The sequence below is a fragment of the Hemibagrus wyckioides genome, linkage group LG13, assembly GCF_019097595.1.
Source record: "Hemibagrus wyckioides isolate EC202008001 linkage group LG13, SWU_Hwy_1.0, whole genome shotgun sequence".
Taxonomy (NCBI): domain Eukaryota; kingdom Metazoa; phylum Chordata; class Actinopteri; order Siluriformes; family Bagridae; genus Hemibagrus; species Hemibagrus wyckioides.
In genome coordinates this window covers 18066247-18087191 of record NC_080722.1, presented here as the reverse complement: position 1 = coordinate 18087191, position 20945 = coordinate 18066247, and the positions used below count along the sequence as shown (strand labels likewise).

Genomic DNA, 20945 nt, shown 5'->3' with positions numbered 1-20945 from the left:
GTGTGTGTCAGATTACATTGTCTGGTGGCACTGATTGATTGTCTTTTTTTGTTGGTGTGAAATTGAACATCGGTTAGGTTGATTTCATCTGCTTCCTCTCTTCGACCTGCAGGTTCGCATTGAGGAACTGGAAGAAGAGCTGGAGGCAGAGAGAGCCATGAGAGTGAAGGTAACTGCTTTAATTGTGCTATAAAACTTTTATACTTGTGGATTTATATCTCACATCCTTTAACTCTTTATATCCTGGTCATAATAGCGATTTTATTATTTTTCCCTTAATACTGTATAAACTTAATGTTTTTTTTTTAATGATAAAAGGCTCAGATCGTCTGCGAGAGACATAAGGCATACTTGCATTTATAGAGAATTTCTATCATCACACCATGAGCTTTACCAACAAAGCTGCATGCTATTAAAGTAAAAAAAAAAAAGTGAAACGAGACTTAATTCCAGTATTTATCTCCAGACCTACTGATAAAAGATGGCCTCTGCTGTCTAAAGCTGCTAATCCATAGCAGATCTGAGGCTGCTTACAGAGGACAGGTGTGCTAATTTACCATGTGTTTGGCCTGCGCTTGCACTTAGGGGTAGTGAGTGTGTGTTGGCATCCCGATGAGAAGGGAGAGGTTGGAGAGTGCTCCTGTGGTTTAAGCCCAAATGATTTGCACCTGGAATAATAAAGCTGAAATATTTTAAATCTTGACAGCGCAACCTCGTCCACCCAGATCTTCCCAAGAGCTTGATGAAGGATGATCATGATTTATCTGTTGCATAATCTTTAGGTTAAAACACACACACAATTATATACAGTATATATAAAGATGAGAACAATGGCAGATTATTAAATTTTTTTCAGCTGAAAATAACGTTTTAATGACAGTAGTGTATTAGTATTTAATTATTAGTGTTCAAACAATTATTTTCCAGAAATGTTTCCGAATGTCGAAAAGATAGAAAAGATATCATGAATAAATAAAATGTTTCAAAATGTCTCAGACAGAAGAAATTCTTCTTCTTCTTCTGTTTTTTATTTTTTTTATTTTTTGCTGCACTTTGTGGTAAAATGTTTGTCTTACACTTCTAGAGCATTTCTTAGGTACCTGCACTTTTACACATTACAGCATAGAGAAAGCTGATAAAGAAATATTTTCGATGATGCGACATGATGTCTGCCACAGGCACTTGATGATATGTCTCCGGGCTCCGTCTCCACACTGGGTGGCATTCTTAATGGAGTACAGCTCTTCCATTCACTGAGCCTAAGCCAGAGTGGAGAGTAAGAAGTCATGCCTAGACATGTACACCTTTATCTCTGTGCGTCTACCTGCGCCTCCGCAGACCCCTTCTCACTCTCTTGCAAATATCAGACGCACACAGTTCTGCCATTGTTCTCATCTTTCTTTATGCTGATAGAATCCAGAGATAATCTGCAGAGAAATGTCTTTTCCAGACAAAATATAAACTAATAACAATCCATACTGTACTATACATATGTAAGATCCTGAAGCTTAGTGATTCTTTACATCTTTTTAAAAAAGGATATTATAGTCCTGTATGAATGAGGGGTGAGTAAACTGAACCTAATACTGACACACTGAAGCACTGGAAAAGTCTTCGGCCAGTGCCAGTGACAGGACCAGTGTATGATCCTTCTAGAGGTCAAAGGTCATGTCAGTGAGCTTGCCCAGGCTTGCCAAAAGAAGCCCCTCCTTGAATGCAACTCGCCCAGGCTGTTTTCACTTTATCGCCATCGGTCTAAGACGCAAAAGGTCACGAGGGTCAAAGGGCTGCCATCATTCTTCTAGTTTAATGCCTCCTAAATTTCCACACTAGCAGGAACAAGCAGGCAATCTCCTGCGACTGCTACAATACACTATTAACTGATGTTCTCTCTTATTTCTCTCAATTCATCTCACATTGACTGTATCATTGACCGAATGGACGAGCGGGTGATGTCAACGCAAAAACGTTTACACGTTTATATATTGCATAACAAACGTTTTGATTGTTCTGTTAGTGATCATCTGTCTCAGAGGGAACGATCTGAAAATGCTGGATATGCCTTTGATATGTGTGCTCTGACTTCATTTAAGAAGATTTTGTGCCAAATCAAGCAATGCTATGGAACGGTACTACATACCATAGCAACAGTAACCATGAGGGCAGAGCTTAGCAGATGATAATCATGATAATCACACCTCAGGGAATGGAGGAGAGTTGTGATTGGGCACGAATCCAACACAGTGGTGATGGAAATGCAAAGGAAAACAATGGATTCAAATAATAAAAAAAATGGCACAGTGTAAAAGAATTTAGTTTAGCACTATATAATTCAGAATTTAATTTTTACGCCCCAGCTTATTCTTTCTCACTAAGGAGATTAGGTAATGTATAAACAACACAATCAAGGCTTCACTATTTAATGTGGCATGTTTTATTGCTCATTAGTGAAAAATCCTAAAGCTGTTGTTTTTAGTTTTTAGTGTTAAACATGAATTCCTAATTCTGTAATAAATTCAAATTTTCAATATCACAGTTAAAATGTCAATTAATGATAGACTCATAAATACCGAGTATCCTTATTAGCTTCATTTTTAGACAATTATGCTAAATTGTTTAAGTTGAAGTAAATACTGATATACTGTAGGTCTGCTTAGTAACAGTTTATTTGAAAGACATCTACTTAGGGCCTTGTAACACCTGCTCAAGCAGTGAATAAATCATTTATAAAGCAACACTGGATAATTTCTGAAGGCACAAGTCAAAACTCGGGAGGTAGTTAGATGGTAGTTGGTTTTATATGAAAGAGAGAAGGGAGAATAAGTCACCTGCGTGTCTTGAGTGATTCGAGTTTACTGTAAGATTTTTATTCTTATCTTTGCATGTTGTTAGTTGTTTTTTTTTTTTTGTTCAAATGTGAATTTGTATTTAGTTTAAGAGCCTTAAAAACATTTATTTGGTTTTGTAATTAAGTGAATATGGTCAGGAATTGTGAACTGACATAATTAATGGGAATAATGGGATGTTTTTCCCCCATTAACCCTTATTAACAAGTGACAAGATTTGGATCAGTTTTCAAAAATGAAACGTAAAGTAATCCATTATCATTATCATGTCTGTTGAAGCAACACTTGAGGTTGAGTTCCCTCGTGTTTCAGGCAACAGGAAATGTTTTAAAGTTTACAGATTGCAAAAAGTTAATATGACCAATGAACAGTAAACATTACATAAAATAAAAATTCTCAATCCTGAAGAATGTACGTTAGTGAAGATAAAACAGGAATTTCTAGGGAAACAAATGATGCTTTTATGTCGACAAATCCATCAGTACTGTTTAATAAATCGTTGCTTATCAGTGTGTTATGAAGGTTTAATATTGGTATGCGTATAGATGAATGATTTCTTCCTCACTCTTCACATGCTATAGCACAGCATTTCACATGATAAGATGAGCACTTAATCTCTGAGTGAGCACTCAAGTGGTAATTCTACAGCTTTAAGTAAACTGTGTAAGAGAGTAAGGCCTTAATGACATCCGAATATCTGTCACCAGGAGCACTTATGCTGCGGACCAGCTCTTTAAGCATAATCCTTTCTTTCTCTTGCTTTATCTCTTTCTTACACACACACAGATACACAGATAAACAAGTCTGTGACAATCTCTACAATGTTTAAGATATACTTTCTTGGACACACACACTGCAGAGCAACGATGACGACAAAACAAAACTAATGCGTTTAAATTTAAGTGTGTGTGTGCAAGTGTGGGTGTGTGTCCCATTGTAGAATGAGGTCTATTTGCTCACTGAGTCTATGTCTGAAATCTCAGGTAGAGAAGCAGCGTGCTGACCTTACCCGAGAACTGGATGATCTGACAGACCGGCTGGAGGAGGCAGGAGGAGTCACAGCCTCTCAGGTGCATCCATGGTTAATAGACTAATAAAGAAAATAAGTTGTTTCTTGAATCAACTTGCATGCTGAATTTATCACCCACTTTATCCGCTCTAGATGGAGATGAATAAAAAGCGTGAGGTGGAGCTGCAGAGGCTGAGGCGGGAGCTGGAGGAATCTTCGGCTCAGGCTGAAACGATGGCGGCGGCTCTGAGGAAGAGGCACGGAGACTCGCTGGCTGAGCTGAGCGAGCAGTGTGAGGGCCTGCAGAGGACTCGTGCCAAACTAGAGAAAGAGAAACAGAATCTGCTGCTGGAGGTGGACGACCTGGCAGTTTCACTGGACACCATGCAGAAGGCCAAGGTCAGAAAACTAGAACACCTACAACAAGGATCTCATAAACAAAAAACAAAAATGAACCAAAAAAACACCCTCTATGAGTCACATCTGCAAAGTAGACATAGAACCTACACTACTGTTCAAAAGTTTGGGATCACTTGGAAATGTCCTTGTTCAAAGAAAATCCCATTTTTAATCCATTAATTTTTAAAAAAAAATTAATCAGATGATTTTTGAACAAAGTTCTACATTGTCAAACAGAATCCCATCATCAACAACCATCAGTCCTCAGTCCTCTGTTTCTCATGTTTGTTCATCCAAGCTAATCATTTTATAAGGCTGATTGATTATTAGAAACACTTTTGCAATTGTGCTAGCACAGCTGAAAACTGTTGTAATGATTAAAGGAGCAATAAAAGTGGCCTTCTTTAGTTTAGTTTAGTTTAGATTGGTTTAGTATCTGGAGCATCAGGAGTTGTGGGCTTGTTCACAGGCTTAAAATGGACAGAAAGCAAGATCTTTCTTTTTTTCATGGGAAGAACTTATTATACCATGCTGTGAACTACTCCCTTCGTAGAACATCACAGACTGGTTCTAACCAGAACAGAAAAAGGAGTGGGAGGTCTGGAACCTTGACCCTGTCGCCGGTTCACCACTGTTCCTTCCTTGGATCACTTTAGATAGATACTGACCACTGCAGACCGGGAACACCCCACAAGAGCTGCAGTTTTGGAGATGCTCTGATCCAGTGGTCTAGCCATCACAATTTGGTCCTTGTCAAACTCACTCAAATCCTTACGCTTGCCCATTTTTCCTGCTTCTAACACATCAAATGTTCACTTGCTGCCTAATATATCCCACCCACTAACAGGTGCCATGATGAGGAGAAAATCAGTGTTATTCACTTCACCTGTCAGTGCTCATAATGTTATGCCTGATCGGTGTGCTTTAGCATTCATTGTAACATTAATTCTTAATCCTAAAGAGCACCAGTGTGTGTTTATTAAATAATAACTCCCATTAACATTTACTTTCGACCAGTTTAACTGCTGCTAACAATTTGACTAATCCATCATTCTAAAAATTGTGACAAATGACAATAACATTGTTCTAGAAATAATAAATTATTAGAAAATTTATGACTGTTATGATTTATAAAGTTAAACCAAGTTGATAACTTGATCTCATTAATAATCCAATATGATTATGTATAGTTTTGTTTATTTACCCATAATTATATTATGCTCTTGTCTTTTGCCTGTTTGTGTTATGTGAGTCATAGTCGGATTATATTTTCTGTATACTTTTCAGATAATTATTTAATCACAATAATTTCCAATACAAGCTGATAAGGACATAGCATTAATAATTTTATTTCCATCACAAGGTTGCATTTGTGATTGTAAAACTCGCTCGTATTTTGTAACATGACACTACTAGGGCCTGAGTTGTTGTCTATGACAGGTGTGCTGTAGAGGTCAGCGTGATGATGGCAGTCAACAGGGTTCTCTGTGTGATCTCAGCTTCAGCCTCTCATTAAGTCAGTGTGCAGTGGGGCAGCCCAGGCGAGGCAGCGTGAGGGAATTCCATGCATTTTGATCAAAGCTAACGTTGTCTTTATGGTCATGTGTAATACCAGGCATCCACTGACATGCAGCTGAAGAAACTGGAGGACTTGCTGTCTGAAGCCAGTTTGAGGAACGAAGACCTGCAGAAAGCTTTCACTGAGGTCACTGTGGCCAAGAACAGACTGATAGGTAAAGGAAATATAGATAATTTTGGGAAAACATGCATTAAAAAAAAACCTAGACTAAGTAGAATAACGTGTTGCTTTTTTAATATAAAATCTTATCCAGGTAAATGTACATCCAGTGATTTTCTGCTGCATTTAACAACAAATTTGCATTTCAAAATTTTCCTTCAGCTATCAGTAAATAACAGGATGTTTTTGCTCACTCTTCTCCTGTAGCTGATAATAATGAGCTGAGCAGACAGACAGAGGAGACAGAGACAAAACTCAGCCAGACGAGCCGCTCTAGAAGCCTGCTGATGGCACAGCATGAGGAGCTCAAGAAACAGTACGATGAAGAGGTCAAGGTGTGTTCTTTTACTTACACAGGAAGTAGGATATGATCTGATTATGATCCCCTTATGCATATGTTTAAGGATTGTGAATAATGTTTGTGGTAAATACTGTGGACATTTCTTTAGTGGCAATTATTATTGTTATTGTATTCTGTGTTCTGAATCTTCCATTAAAAAATAAAAAAAAATAGAAAAAACCCTAAACCTAATGCCCCCGATTTCTAGCTGTACCTTTATGCACATCCCACAGGGAACTGAGGGACTGAGTCTTCTGTTGAAATTATGACACTTTTGTAATTGTCTTTTAGACTGAAAAAGTTTTCGAGGGAAGACAAAGTATAAATAATAACTGGATATATAAAATGTATTAGTGTAATATAGGACAAACACAATAAATACAAACACACACACACACATGCAGACACGATCACATGCCCACTGTATATCGGGTATTGTATGCTTAAATGCATTTTTTGTGTGTTTGCATGTGTGTGTGTGTGTGTGTGTGTGTGTGATCAGAGTAAAGTGGCATTGAGCAGCAGTTTGGTAACAGCGCGACAGGAGTGTGAGTCACTGAAGGAGCAGCTGGAGGAAGAACAGGAGAGCAAACTGGAGCTGCAGCGCCTCGTCTCCAAGCTCAACAGCGACGTCACACACTGGAGAAGTCGCCACGAGGCCGACTCTATCCAACACACCGATGAACTAGAGGAGGCCAAGTACATGTCTCGCAAATACACACGCTTTCACATACCTACACACACGAGCAGCTCTAGTGTGCACATACCAATCCACATGTGCATAATGCAGTTAAACACTGATTAATACAATGTCCAGTCAAAGCATCCTGTATGACAATAGACATGTTTAAGGTTTTTGTTTACTTTGGGTCAAAATTATTATTTATTCAAAAAAAAAACAACAAAAAAACACCATAGTGCTGTGGAATTTGCAATTGTAATTTTTTTAAAAAAATTAATTTGCTGATTCTAATGAGCGTTTCTATAGTAACGACTTACACAGGGATGCTGTGGACAAACGGAGGACGTCGTGCCACACTGACTGTTTTGAATAATGTGCAATAGTTGATTACGACGACGTTTTCTGTAGAGAGATGTTTGGAAGCATGGTAAAAGTCTTCAAGGTGGATGAGAGCAGTTTTCTCAATAATACGACAAGCTGCATGTTTTGGTAAAAAGGAAAACGAAGCTGGTGAGGGAACGACTGTTTATAGCTGCTTTAACATAAGTGATAACAAGAACTTACATAGCATTTATTTTAATTATAAAAAGTGTTCAAATAAACATGTGCTGCTGTGTAAGAGAAATAAAACACTTCAGGATGTATAGTGATACGGATGTTAAGTTAAGGAAAGTAAAAAAACCTCTGTATGGTAACATTCATTTTGCCTCGCGTCGGGACACATTACATCACCCTGTCGTGAATGACTTTTCTATATCAGCACACCCTGTTGTGTTTTATTCTTTGCATAAAGCTGGGACGATATTGAAAAGTCTTCAACAATGATGATATTCAGTTCATTAGCAGTTTTTGTCTGTATCGAGGTGAAATAAAGGCATTGTGAAGTCGTGTGTCAGTATAAAACCAAACCTGTAACTGTATTTCCTGTCATATTTACTCCACTTCTCTGCTACATTCACACCTGTGCTCACACACCTGTCGGTAGGCTTCCCAAGCACAGGAAAGGATTTTGAGAATATTATTAAATAATACAGTTTTTATAATTATATTGTGTCAAATCAAACAGCCTGTTTTATCCACTGTGTTATCCATTACCAGAACATAAGTGGTTCCAATGAATGATGAAATGAATATCCAGAACACAGATGATCATGATCATAATCAGTAGCGTGCCATGACAGGAGGCAAATATAATAAACCTAATCCAGTTTTACAAAGGCAAATGCTCTTTCAGAACTAGTCAAACCAGATGCAGGCCCAAACTTTTGTTAGACACGTCTTTCAAATATTTAAAGAAATAAATGGAATTTTTTCTGAAAACATTCTGGACATCATTATTAACTACTGAACCGCTGTTGTGTGTCTGCAGGAAAAAGCTGCAGGCTCGGCTGCAGGAGGCTGAGGAAGCCGTAGAGGCCACGCAGTCCAAGTGCTCCAGCTTGGAAAAAACCAAACAGAGGCTGCAGGCGGAGGTGGAGGAACTCTGTTTGGACCTGGAAAAGGTAAAGAAGCAACATCTCCAATGTTAATCTCAAATTTGAATGGAAACATTAAGATGCTTTTATTAGATGGTGAGAGGAGAATACACTATTAAAGCAGCTGCAAGTGATTTAAGCTGTAAGGAGTCACTCCCATTCTATCCATCCAGACAAGACAAGCTGGAAGAAGAGTGAAGCAAATACAATCTCAACTCTTCCAAGTCTTTCTAATAATTAGAATCCACACTGATGGTCACTCATGTCTCATATTCTTCTACATGTTTATTTTCTGGTGTACTTCAGTTTTTAGGCGGTTTTACACAGTAAGCCACTGTTAGCAGTGGGAAAACCGGTACATTTGTTTCACATTGTTTTCATAAACCTAATCTTAGGCTTGTTCTTTACTCCACCATGTGCTTTATTTAGTAGCCTATACATGTTTGCACTGCTGCTGTGGGCAGATACAAAGCACTGTTACTGGAGACTCCTTCTACAAAATCTAAATAATCATCTCCTCATATAAAACTTTACTATATGAACTTGCCAATGTATATTCTATTCTATTCTATTCTATTCTATTCTATTCTATTCTATTCTGAATTGCCTTCTGTTATAGGAATTATTCAAAACTTTCGGACCAATCATTTAGTTTAAAATATTTTGCCTAAAATATTTAGAAGCTTTAGAGTTTTAAACGATAAGAACATCTGAAATTGGAAAAGTACTGTAGTGTAAAATGTATTACAAACTAAGAATGAATAGCTTTAGGGTTGATCTACCAAAATATTTATGTTATTAACATCATCTTATTTTGGATATTATTTCAGCCACATTCTGCTCAAGCAAGTTTTCCATTTTTGGCCACACTGATTCTAGAGTTTCTTTAATTGGGGTGTAATTATGCCTGCTTATACACTGCAACATAGCCAAAATTCTGCATTGTGGAAATGTGCAATTCATATTGTGGAAATTGGCATTCTATTCATTGTAAATTGTAAATCTAATACAATTCCTCTGTTTGAACACCAGAGATCCCAACTTGCACAAGCCATAAAATTGGAATATAATCAGCGCACACTGGGAAGATAGCTCTGGAAAACAATGGCCAATATGCGTTATACTTTATATAGTTACATGACCGTGTTATAATAGTTAAAAATAGCTCTTCAATGGCTTTTAATGACACCATCCCCACGCAACTGAGATTTACAGTGCACTAGAAAAAAGTCACAGAATTCCGCCTTTTTAGTCGACTTTGGAGCTCTGTTTTAACTAAACAGTTGCTTCAGGCACTGCTTCAGTGCTTGTTATGATTCAATTAATTATTTCCGCCAGGTCAGAGACTTTGTTTATTCAATCAATTTTTGGGAGTATTTATTTATTTGTTTGTTTGTTTTTAAGATGTGGTGAATCTGTAGTACATTTTTTTACACAACATTAAGCCTAAATTAAATATTTGATTTATTTGATTTTATGCAGACAAAATGCACATTTTTTGCCTTGTTTATAATTCAGAAATGTCTTTTGAGTCTCACATTTTCTCCATTCAAATTTTGTTAAAAATATCCCACGAAACAAATTGAATCAACTTTTGAAATCAGCGACAGAAATCGTATCGGCTCATGAACAGTGTTTTGTTACATCTTATCATTATTTTTTGACTAGATGTTTCATATTATAATACCACAGGCCAACAATGCTGCTGCGGTCCTGGATAAGAAGCAGCGAATGCTGGATAAGCAGCTGGGAGACTGGAGGCAGAAGTGTGAGGAACTGCTGGCTGAGGTGGAAAGCTGTCAGAAAGAGAGCAGACAGCATGCCGCCGAGCTCTTCAAGCTGAAAACAGCCTACGAGGAGTCTGTGGAACAAAACGAGGCTCTACGCAGGGAAAACAAGGCCTTCCAAGGTGCAGTCTTTTAGAATGACCTTTATGCCAACTTAATAGCATCTATTTAAATTACCGTAAATGACCAAATGCTGCATGATTTTTGCCAAAGTATCATCTTTCACATGTGCACTGCATTTCTTCATTTTAATGTAATTACAGTGAGTCAGCTAATCTTATGAAAACTGTCTATTCTGCAGTGTGACTGTCAAAATCAATACAAACATGACTCACTTAACCCACACATACATTAATTACTGTGCAGCTACACTGATATTATGAGGGATTAAGACCACACAATGCCAAACATAATCTTTTCTTTTTGTGATTGGGGTTATAAGAGAAAGCTATAATTAGTTGTGCAGAATGTATCCAGTATGGGAAACATGCTGACTCAGTAGGATTCCTCAGGCAAAGGTGATGTAAAAAACCTTGCCATATTTTCACACAAACACTGCTGCACTTCGTTATCACCCACCCTTCAGATTTTATGGCACTACATCTAAAGGCTGTTGCGTAACTCTACACAATAATGATGTTATTTCAGAGGAAATTGCTGATCTCACTGACCAACTTTCGGATGGAGGGAAGAGCGTTCACGAGCTCCAGAAAATGAAAAAAAAGATTGAGATGGAAAAAGAAGAACTGCAGGCTTCACTGGAGGAGTCTGAGGCAGCATTGGAGGTATGCAATGGAAAAATAATCAGAGATGACCTTTATAAAAAATAATAGGACACATGATGGTTTTACACTCAGTGCTTTTTTACAAGGTGCAATACGGCAACATTATGAGATAGAGAATGCATGCAATTCATTCATTCATTCATTCATTCATTCATTCATTCATCCATCCATTCATTCACATTTTGTTTGTGTACAAAGCTCAGTTATGAAGGCAGTCAAATTTTGAACATGTTAAGTGTGTCTTCAATAAGCATGGTTATCTGGTAACTCATTTCACTTTTACAGTATAACATTTATATTAGCAAGCAAGGACACTCTTCAGTAGCCCTAGATTCAAAACTTGCTTGGCAGCAGTGAGATTAGAACCCAGGCCCCTAGCCTTTAATGTCACATTTAATTTCACCTCAAGCAAAAATTGTCAGGTCATAACATTCCTATCTTCTGTCATGGTGCTCTAAATAAATTATACTGTATTTTCCTTTCCTTATGATCTTTGTTTATGAATGAGTGACAATCACTGTGGGCATTTGGTATCTTTGAATTCTATAATGATTTATCCTCAAGAGACCAAAATCTAAGATGGCAGCAGTGCAAATACAACACCACTCCTGCAAAGAGACTGGAGCCTAAAGCTTAGTCTTAGCCACATTACCCTTTCACATTGCATATGCGCTGTGATGTGTTTAGATTTCCGAATCTGAGTATGTGGGTTGAGTAACACAAATAACACAGGGTTGACCACATTAACGGCAGTATTAAAAAAGTACATTCACATCTACTGCAACTGAACTTCAGTCCTTTATCATACCAGGTTCACTTTCAAAGCAAAGTTAAATCAAAAACCTTTTGGCAGTGGTGGGATTTGAACCCACGCCCCTGAAGAGACTGGAGCCTTAATCCAGGGCCTTAGACTGCTTAACCACACTACCTGATTAGTAAAAAAATTTCCCACTGGTACCAGTGTAGTCATTTATTTGACCCTGGCAAGTATGTGTTGTTATACACTATATTGCCAAAAGTATTCGCTCACCTGCCTTGACTCGCATATGAACTTAAGTGACATCCCATTCCTAATCCATAGGGTTCAATATGACGTTGGTCCACCCTTTGTAGCTATAACAGCTTCAACTCTTCTGGGAAGGCTGTCCACAAGGTTTAGGAGTGTGTTTATGGGAATTTTTGACCATTCTTCCAGAAGCGCATTTGTGAGGTCACACACTGATGTTGGACGAGAAGGCCTGGCTCTCAGTCTCCGCTCTAATTCATCCCAAAGGTGTTCTATCAGGTTGAGGTCAGGACTCTGTGCAGGCCAGTCAAGTTCATCCACACCAGACTCTGTCATCCATGTCTTTATGGACCTTGCTTTGTGCACTGGTTCACAGTCATGTTGGAAGAGGAAGGGGCCAGCTCCAAACTGTTCCCACAAAGTTGGGAGCATGGAATTGTCCAAAATGTCTTGGTATGCTGAAGCATTCAGAGTTCCTTTCACTGGAACTAAGGGGCCAAGCCCAGCTCCTGAAAAACAACCCCACACCATAATCCCCCCTCCTCCAAACTTTACACTTGGCACAATGCAGTCAGACAAGTACCGTTCTCCTGGCGACCGCCAAACCCAGACTCGTCCATCAGATTGCCAGATGGAGAAGCGCGATTCGTCACTCCAGAGAACGCGTCTCCACTGCTCTAGAGTCCAGTGGCGGTGTGCTTTACACCACTGCATCCGACGCTTTGCATTGCACTTGGTGATGTATGGCTTGGATGCAGCTGCTCGGCCATGGAAACCCATTCCATGAAGCTCTCTGCCCACTGTTCTTGAGCTAATCTGAAGGCCACATGAAGTTTGGAGGTCTGTAGCGATTGACTCTGCAGAAAGTTGGCGACCTCTTCGCACTATGCGCCTCAGCATCCGCTGACCCCGCTCCGTCAGTTTACGTGGCCTACCACTTCGTGGCTGAATTGCTGTCGTTCCCAAACACTTCCACGTTCTTATAATACAGCTGACAGTTGACTGTGGAATATTTAGGAACGAGGAAATTTCACGACTGGATTTGTTGCACAGGTGGCATCCTATCACAGTTCCACGCTGGAATTCACTGAGCTCCTGAGAGCGACCCATTCTTTCACAAATGTTTGTAAAAACAGTCTGCATGCCTAGGTGCTTGATTTTATACACCTGTGGCCATGGATGGTTTGTGACATGAAAGCTGCTTTACTAGAGAGTTCTACCATGAGGCGCATGTCTGGGGGTAGGTCATTTGAGAGAATGCCTGAGAATACTAATTAGCATAGATCAATAGACAAACACCACAGAACTAACAATATTAGATGCATAAAGCTTGAGCAACCAAATCAAGTAGATGCACAAAGGTCAAATTTGTACCTTATCTTAAATAATAAAAATAGTTTCTGTACCATTCCTTGGTATGAGTTGAATGAGTCTGTTACTGAAGGGGTAGAAGGTTGTAAAATAAATTAAAATACTCCTATGTAATCACAATAAAGTCCATTCAGATCAAAACAAAAAAGAACCACAATGCATGCGATAAATACTTGCAAGCTTTATCATTATTGACCTTTCTGTGTTTCTCTGATTTGTCTGGTTGCATTACAGTAATTACCAACAGTAAACGTTATACGACAGCTTTCCCAAATAAGTAGGATTACATCATACCAGTAATATGAATTCAATTCATAAGTCTCAAAATCCAACTTGGCAGCGGTGGGATTCGAACCCACGCCTCCAGAGAGACTGGAGCCTAAATCCAGCGCCTTAGACCGCTCGGCCACGCTACCGACACGGAGCTTTATATTATGGATGTGTATAGCTTATGTGTGTCCAAGTGCCCGAATCTAAATTTTTTTTTTTTTTAATTAAACAGTACGGACATCGAGCCTCTAAAACAACAGGACAATACAATTATATACATTAAGACAAGAAAAAAGGGAGAAGAAAAAAAGAATACAAGAATATACATACAGACTTATTGCCAGGATAAGAACTTAACATATAAATAAATCTCAAGGAGACCCAAAGTGTGTAATAAGAGCGTGTTAGCACACTTGTGGAAACCGTGAACCTGGGAACACCTTTGAGCGCTGAAAATTCATCAGCCTTTCACATTGTATATGCGCTGTGATGTGTTTAGATTTCCGAATCTGAGTATGTGGGTAACACGGGTTTGACCACATTAACGGCAGTATTAACCATGTACCATGTACATTCACATCTACTGCAACTGGACTTTAGTCCTTTATCATACCAGGTTCACTTTCAAAGCAAAGTGAAATCAAAACCTTTTGGCAGCGGTGGGATTTGAACCCACGCCCCCGAAGAGACTGGAGCCTTAATCCAGCGCCTTAGACCGCTCGGCCACGCTACCTGATTAGTAAAACTTTTCCCACTTGGTGAGTATGTGTTGGTATATGGTGCAGATGGATTCTCCATTCTTCCCTGCAAGAACTTAAGGAGAAACAACATACTGGAGTAAAAAACAAGTCAAAGGAACATGAGTTTGTGAACGAATCTTTCCTATTTTTTTCTAAATATTTTATCTATATCCCTATATTTTTCATGCCCACACACTTTAAATTTTCTCTATTCTTCTTTCTTCAAAACGAAGGACAGTCGTAAAAAACATTTCACTACATGCCGTACTGTGTATGATTTCGTATGTGATAAATAAAATTTGTATTTGAATCTGCTGTGTGAGAAGTTATACTGAGACGGAAGCCAGACGTCCCTCCAACCATGACCCCATGGGTGGACAAGGATCCAGTACAAACATGTAGAAATATGTCTATCTCTCTCTCTCTCTCTCTCTCTCACACACACACACACACTGTCTGTAAAAGTCTTCAATTATCCAAAATAGGACCTCAATGTTTTATTTGAAGTTTGTTAGTAGAAGATGAAGCCCCTTGGATGAGGTTACAATTAAGAGAACATGTACACAAATGAATCTGTGCCTGTAAGTGTAAGGGAGGTTTACCAGAGCTCAGTTTCTATCACGCTGTCTGAGTTACAGTTTTATACAGATTAGTTCAATTAGAATGGCTTTAGTGGTATTCTTTGATTGTTTTTTGTCATTCTACATGGTAAGCTTTTCTATGGTAGCCCTTGGATTTCTCTTTGGTTTATCCTGTGTGTTTTTAATGGCTCTCATTCAAAAGTCCATTAAGATCAAAACAAAAAAGAATCACAATGCATGGGATAAATACTTGCATGCTTTATCATTACATTACATTATTTGACCTACAGTAATTACCAACAGTGAACGTTATACGACAGCTTTCCCAAATAAACAGGATTATGTCATACCAGTAATATGAATTCAATTCATAAGTCTCAAAATCCACCTTGGCAGCGGTGGGATTCGAACCCACGCCCCCGAAGAGACTGGAGCCTTAATCCAGCGCCTTAGACCGCTCGGCCACGCTACCTGCTGCACTTTGTTTATCACACTGTCAGTGTGCACGGTCTAACTCAATCGATTGTATTGGTGTTTATCTTTGCTGTAATAATAATAATCGATTGTATTGGTGTTTATCTTTGCTGTAATAATAATAATATAAATCCTTTTAACTGAATGAGCATAACAGCAGTGTTAAAACTGGAAACACATCTCTAATCATGGGTTTGACTTTGCAGGCTGAGGAGACTAAAGTACTTCGGTTGCAGCTGGAGCTTTCTCAAGCAAAAGCAGACACTGAGCGCCGGCTGCAGGAAAAGGAGGAGGAGATGGAGGCTGCCAGGTGGCCAATTTATTGTTAGAAAATAAAGAACATACAAACAGTTGATAAAAATGTGTGTCTAATTGTAATCTTTTTCATTTAATCTTTCTTGCTTTTTACAAAAATGACTATCTCTGGTAGGAAATCGTTTTTTCCCCCTTTTTCATTTTAAATTCTTTTTTGCTTGTCCTACACTGCTTACAAAAGTGATAAAGGTTAATCAAACTTAAAGTGTGAATTTTACATGTAGGAAAATCCACCAGAGGGCGCTAGAGTCTCTGCAGGCCAGTTTGGATGTGGAGGTGAAGGGACGGACAGAGGCAGCACGTCTGAAGAAGAAGATGGAGAGCGATATAAATGAGCTGGAGTTACAGGTGGACCTGCTCAACAAGAACAATGCAGAGCTGATGAAAACTGCCAAAAAGACACAGCAACAGATCAAGGTTCCCTGCAGCTAGTGTTTATTTGTTTTCCACATTTCTTTGCAGCTGTGCAATGTACCACTTCCCTTCTTATCACTTTATCATGACTCATATACTTACAACTTTGACTTTATAGTTTATAGAGCTGTTTTATGTGTGGCTTAGTTCATCATTTCTTAAACTCTCTGGCCTTATCTAGCCCACCTTTTATTTCAACCAGTCTCCACTTCAACCAGTGGTGAGGTGCTCAAACCTCTGGGCCCAGTGCAAATCCATGCTCTTAACATAAAAGTTCATTTTCTCAAGTTCCTCAATGTTTTTTGGATGTTTAATGGTTAATCACTAAGCATTTCTTCTCCAAATTATTCTCTGCACCAAAATGATGGGTACTTATAGACTAGCCACAATTCATATAACCTAAAAAGTGGGTTCAGAGCCTTCTTACAACCCTCTATAAATAAGAATAAGGTTAGACGTGATGGATCTGAAAAACTTAAGGGCAATGTATAATCCTTTTTTTTGTAAGACTATCCGTTAAGCATAGCGTTGGCCTACATAATTGTATTTGACACTGTATAGCAAAACACAGGATACATTCTGCTACTCAGATTACTGCTTTCTCAGGCTATTCTGAGGGACAAGATGAGGAACAATTTAGGAGATGATGGCGCAGTGGTTAATGCTCTAGGTTACTGGGTTATCAGAATGTTGGAGTCAAGCCCCAGCACTGCTAAGTTGGGCCCTTGAACAAGGCCTCCACTCTAATCCTTCCCATAGGTGTTCTGTTGGGTTGAGGTCAGGACTCTGTGCAGGCCAGTCATGTTCCTCCACACCAAACTCGCTCATCCATGTCTTTATGGACCTTACTTTGTGCACTGGTGTCCAGTCATGTTGGAACAGGAAGGGGTTATCCCCAAACTGAAATTGTCCAAAATGTCTTGGTATGCTGAAGCATTAAGAGTTCCTTTCACTGGAACTAAGGGGCCAAGCACAAACCCTGAAAAAATACATTCGAGTGAAGGTAGTAAACTGGCACATGTGCTTTGCTAAATTACAGTAAGATTTCTGTCTATGTACTGAGTAAAAACTTGTAACAAATGTCAAACTGAACACACTAAACTGTGCATAGTGACATGACCTGACACTCTCTATCATCTCCTTCAGGACCTGCAGGTTCAGCTGGAAGACGAAACACGGCTGCAGGAAGAACTGAGAGAGGAACAGGCCCTGCTGGAGCGACGCTGCACTCTGCTGGTCACCGAGGGAGAGGAGAGTCGTACCGGACTCGAGGCAGCAGAGCGAGCTCGCAAAACCCTGGAGACTGAGCTCCAAGAGGCCAGGGAGAAATACAATGACATTAACAACCAGGTGCAGCCATGTTAGAAACCTAACCTGATGTTCACCTACTGTCAAAAATAAAGAAAACCTGAAACATTTGAACACTTTAACTAGCTATATAAATAGTGAATTATTTCATCATGCATTCATCCATATTATTAAGAACTTAGTGTAACTGTTCCCTCATGACTTGTCCCTGCAGTTCCAGTCAGCCTGCAGCGGCAAGCGGAAACTGGAGGTGGATCTTCAGCAGGTCACCCAGGAGCATGAGGAGCTGCAGAATGAACTGAGAGGAGCTAATGATAAGATCAAGAAAGCTCTATGTGAGGTATGATGCAGTATCTGGTAATACATGATAGCATAGAACTATTAGAGCATAGCATAGAAGTATTACACTGTACACTGTACTCTTCCTCCACTGTGGATGTGTGATACTTTGCTGCTTTAGAGTGTAAAAGCGTGCCTTGAAGACATCATCAAACTTGTGGATGTTGGCTGTTGTGTTCACAGTGCTGGCAAAGAGTCATAGGCTCACATTACTGACACATAATTGGTTATGAACTCTACTGTGTTGGTCAAGCTCTTAATTAAAACATAAATTACACATCACACTGATCAATTTAAAAGATATGCAACAATCAGATGTGCAGTAGCTTCATATAAAATATGTTGCTGTGCTATAGACATTTAGCATAGTTCAAATAGGCCTTTATCTTTCCTTTTCATTTTCACTACCCTAGTTGCTTAAACACGTAAAAAAGAAAGATTGATTTCAGGGGATATTGATCCTGAAAGTAACAAGATGGAATACTAGGTATCCAAAATAGACTACAATTGACTATCATTCCCAACAGCCTCAAACGTTCCAATCACCTTTACCAGTATCCTGTTTCACCCTGATATAAGTTCATGTGTTTGTCTCTGTGTTTTGTTACTACTCACAGTTTTAGTTTAGTTTTAGTGCACAATAAAATCCCATATCCGCATTCACCTCCCCTTACTAACACCCCTGTGTATGCACACTTCTCATCTAGACTTTTTAGTGTCAAATTCCATAAATCATCTTTATATTGCTAATAATTAGATAATAATTATTAATTAATTATAATTATTAATTATTAATAATTTGATTTACATTTAATAACATTTTAATTCTTTATGAGGAAAGGTATATGATTATAAAATCAAGAGAGATGACCTATCAGTAGGACCTCAGTTAAAGGGTTAAGCTTCAAGACGATCATTTTTAACTCAGAGACTGTTCCATCTTGTGTTTTTTCTGTGCAGACTGCACGAGTATCCGAGGAGCTTCGTGTGGAGCAGGAGCACAGTATGCATTTGGAGCGTGTGAAGAAGGGCTTAGAGGCTCAGCTCAAAGACATGACTGTCAGACTGGATGAGGCCGAGCAGCTGGCCATGAAAGGAGGAAAAAAGATTATTCAGAAGCTGGAAGGCAGGGTAAACCACAGAAAATCACACTGCCTCCATATAAACTGCACTTCACTGGAGTGCAAACACGCATAGGTGTTTGCATCACCACACAACGACCTCACGTCTCAGCATCTCTTCCTGCGCTGTTGGTTTTTAGACAATCCAATTATAACTTGTGTAGACATCAAACGCTTCTGCACTCTCTGCATTGTCTTCATCCTGCAGGTAAAGGAGTTGGAGCTGGATTTGGAAACAGAGCAGAAGAAATACACGGAGACGGTGAAGACGCTGCGGAAGAATGAACGCCGTCTCAAGGAGCTCCTCTTCCAGTCTGAGGAGGACCAGAAGAACCAGCAAAGAATGCAGGAGCTGCTGGAACGCCTGCAGATCAAAATGAAAACCTATAAGAGACAAGTGGAGGAGGCGGTATGAAGAAAATCATTCTGAACCAAAACACAAACTTTTGAGTCAAACAAAATGTTTAAAAATTTATAGTAACAGCAATATAACATAATAACAGGATATTTTTTGATTGGTATATACTGTACTTCATGCTAAGCTCTGAGGAAGACTTTAACAGTTTAACAGTTAAAAATTAATGCAGCAGTGTGAGGAATAAATTATTTAGGTTGAGAAAGTAGTAAAATATTTTTTAGAACAGATTTTTGAATCATTTTTAATAATGCAAATTTCCCTATTGTGGGACGAAAAAAGATTATCTTATCTTATCTTATCTTATCTTATCTTATCTTATCTTATCTACTAATATCTTAGGATATTAGTAGGGATCATAAAATATTGGCAGGGATGCATTTGGATCAGTGAATCAATTTAAAAGGTATAGAAACAAATCAAGGCAACATTCATAAATCGATTATTATCAAGAAACACCAGACGACTGCTTTCTGATGACATTTTTTTAAGCGGATGTATAAATTGGCTAGTAACATAACATTCCCATAACACTGATACCTAAAATAAATTGTAATCATTTAACAGTAGGACTGTCCCAGATTCTGAACACATGTAGTTGACCACATATCAATCACAGGCTACTGAATTTAACTGTATAATATATCTTTAATTAGATTCAGTGGTGTTTTGTGTAATATTTAATTATTACCTTATGAATTCGTATTTTGGAATTATCTGGAAGGTAACAGCTTGTTGTAATGCTTTAATGGTTTTGAGTGCAAAAAGAACCCACCAGTCTAAACCCAACACCGATCCAGTACCATCATCCTATCAGTCAGTGAGCCGACTCTGTTTTCTGAGGTGTGTGATGGAGGCTTTAAAACAAGTTATGTCTAAATCTCCTTGGACTAAATTCAGGCATTTGCACATTAGGTTTACTTGCACATGCTGGCAAAGCCCAGAACTTAATCTTCACACGTCATATGTGCATTGTGAACAGAAGTTAATGGCTAGACTACAAAAGAAATAAAAATCACAACTCAGATTTTAATAAATGACAAATAAGATCAGATAGATCCGATAAATAAAAAACTTCTTCTTGTGACCTAAACTAAGCTCCAGTGACTCACGGTTTAAAACATTCCCCTCTGAACATATGAAATCGCACTCAAATATACAGAGACTCACTGCTTATTTAACATGATCTCATTTTATGCTCAGATTTGTCCAATTTCAGCCTCGATAAATGAGGCTCAGTGCGTATCTTCATATCCGTGTGCTGTCATGATGCCAGCTAAAATATTCAGCAGTTGATGAATGTCTTCTCGCAGGAGGAGCAGGCCAACGTAAACCTGGCCAAGTACAGAAAGACCGTACACGAGCTGGACGACGCAGAGGAGCGAGCCGACATAGCCGAATCTGCTCTCACTAAGATCAGGACCAAGAATAGAGGCAGCTTTGGCAAGGGCTACTCATCAGTAAGTCTGACCATGATAGCATGATAGTTTGCCTGGGAAAACCACGACATATATGTTATAGTTTGTCCTG

At 38.8% G+C, this 20945-nt stretch overlaps 1 protein-coding gene and 3 non-coding genes across 8 annotated transcripts in view; 1 reads left to right on the top strand and 3 right to left on the bottom strand.

Annotated features, from left to right (window-relative positions):
- The window catches only part of LOC131363279 (myosin-16), a 46970-nt gene that overhangs the window by 23886 nt on the left and 2139 nt on the right, over positions 1–20945 (top strand). For all 5 annotated transcript variants that reach the window (XM_058405640.1, XM_058405636.1, XM_058405638.1 and 2 more), the window contains 16 exons: positions 113–169; positions 3830–3916; positions 4009–4254; positions 5870–5987; positions 6200–6327; positions 6835–7031; positions 8384–8516; positions 10182–10398; positions 10925–11061; positions 15710–15813; positions 16043–16235; positions 17379–17582; positions 17755–17880; positions 18840–19010; positions 19209–19409; positions 20729–20875. In XM_058405640.1, coding sequence (XP_058261623.1) covers positions 113–169; positions 3830–3916; positions 4009–4254; positions 5870–5987; positions 6200–6327; positions 6835–7031; positions 8384–8516; positions 10182–10398; positions 10925–11061; positions 15710–15813; positions 16043–16235; positions 17379–17582; positions 17755–17880; positions 18840–19010; positions 19209–19409; positions 20729–20875 — 2466 coding nt within the window. The remainder of the gene's footprint in view (positions 1–112; positions 170–3829; positions 3917–4008; positions 4255–5869; positions 5988–6199; positions 6328–6834; positions 7032–8383; positions 8517–10181; positions 10399–10924; positions 11062–15709; positions 15814–16042; positions 16236–17378; positions 17583–17754; positions 17881–18839; positions 19011–19208; positions 19410–20728; positions 20876–20945) is intronic.
- Positions 13773–13854, bottom strand: trnal-uag (transfer RNA leucine (anticodon UAG)). The gene has a single exon. It is a non-coding gene; the product is annotated as a tRNA-Leu (tRNA).
- Positions 14360–14441, bottom strand: trnal-aag (transfer RNA leucine (anticodon AAG)). The gene has a single exon. It is a non-coding gene; the product is annotated as a tRNA-Leu (tRNA).
- Positions 15420–15501, bottom strand: trnal-aag (transfer RNA leucine (anticodon AAG)). The gene has a single exon. It is a non-coding gene; the product is annotated as a tRNA-Leu (tRNA).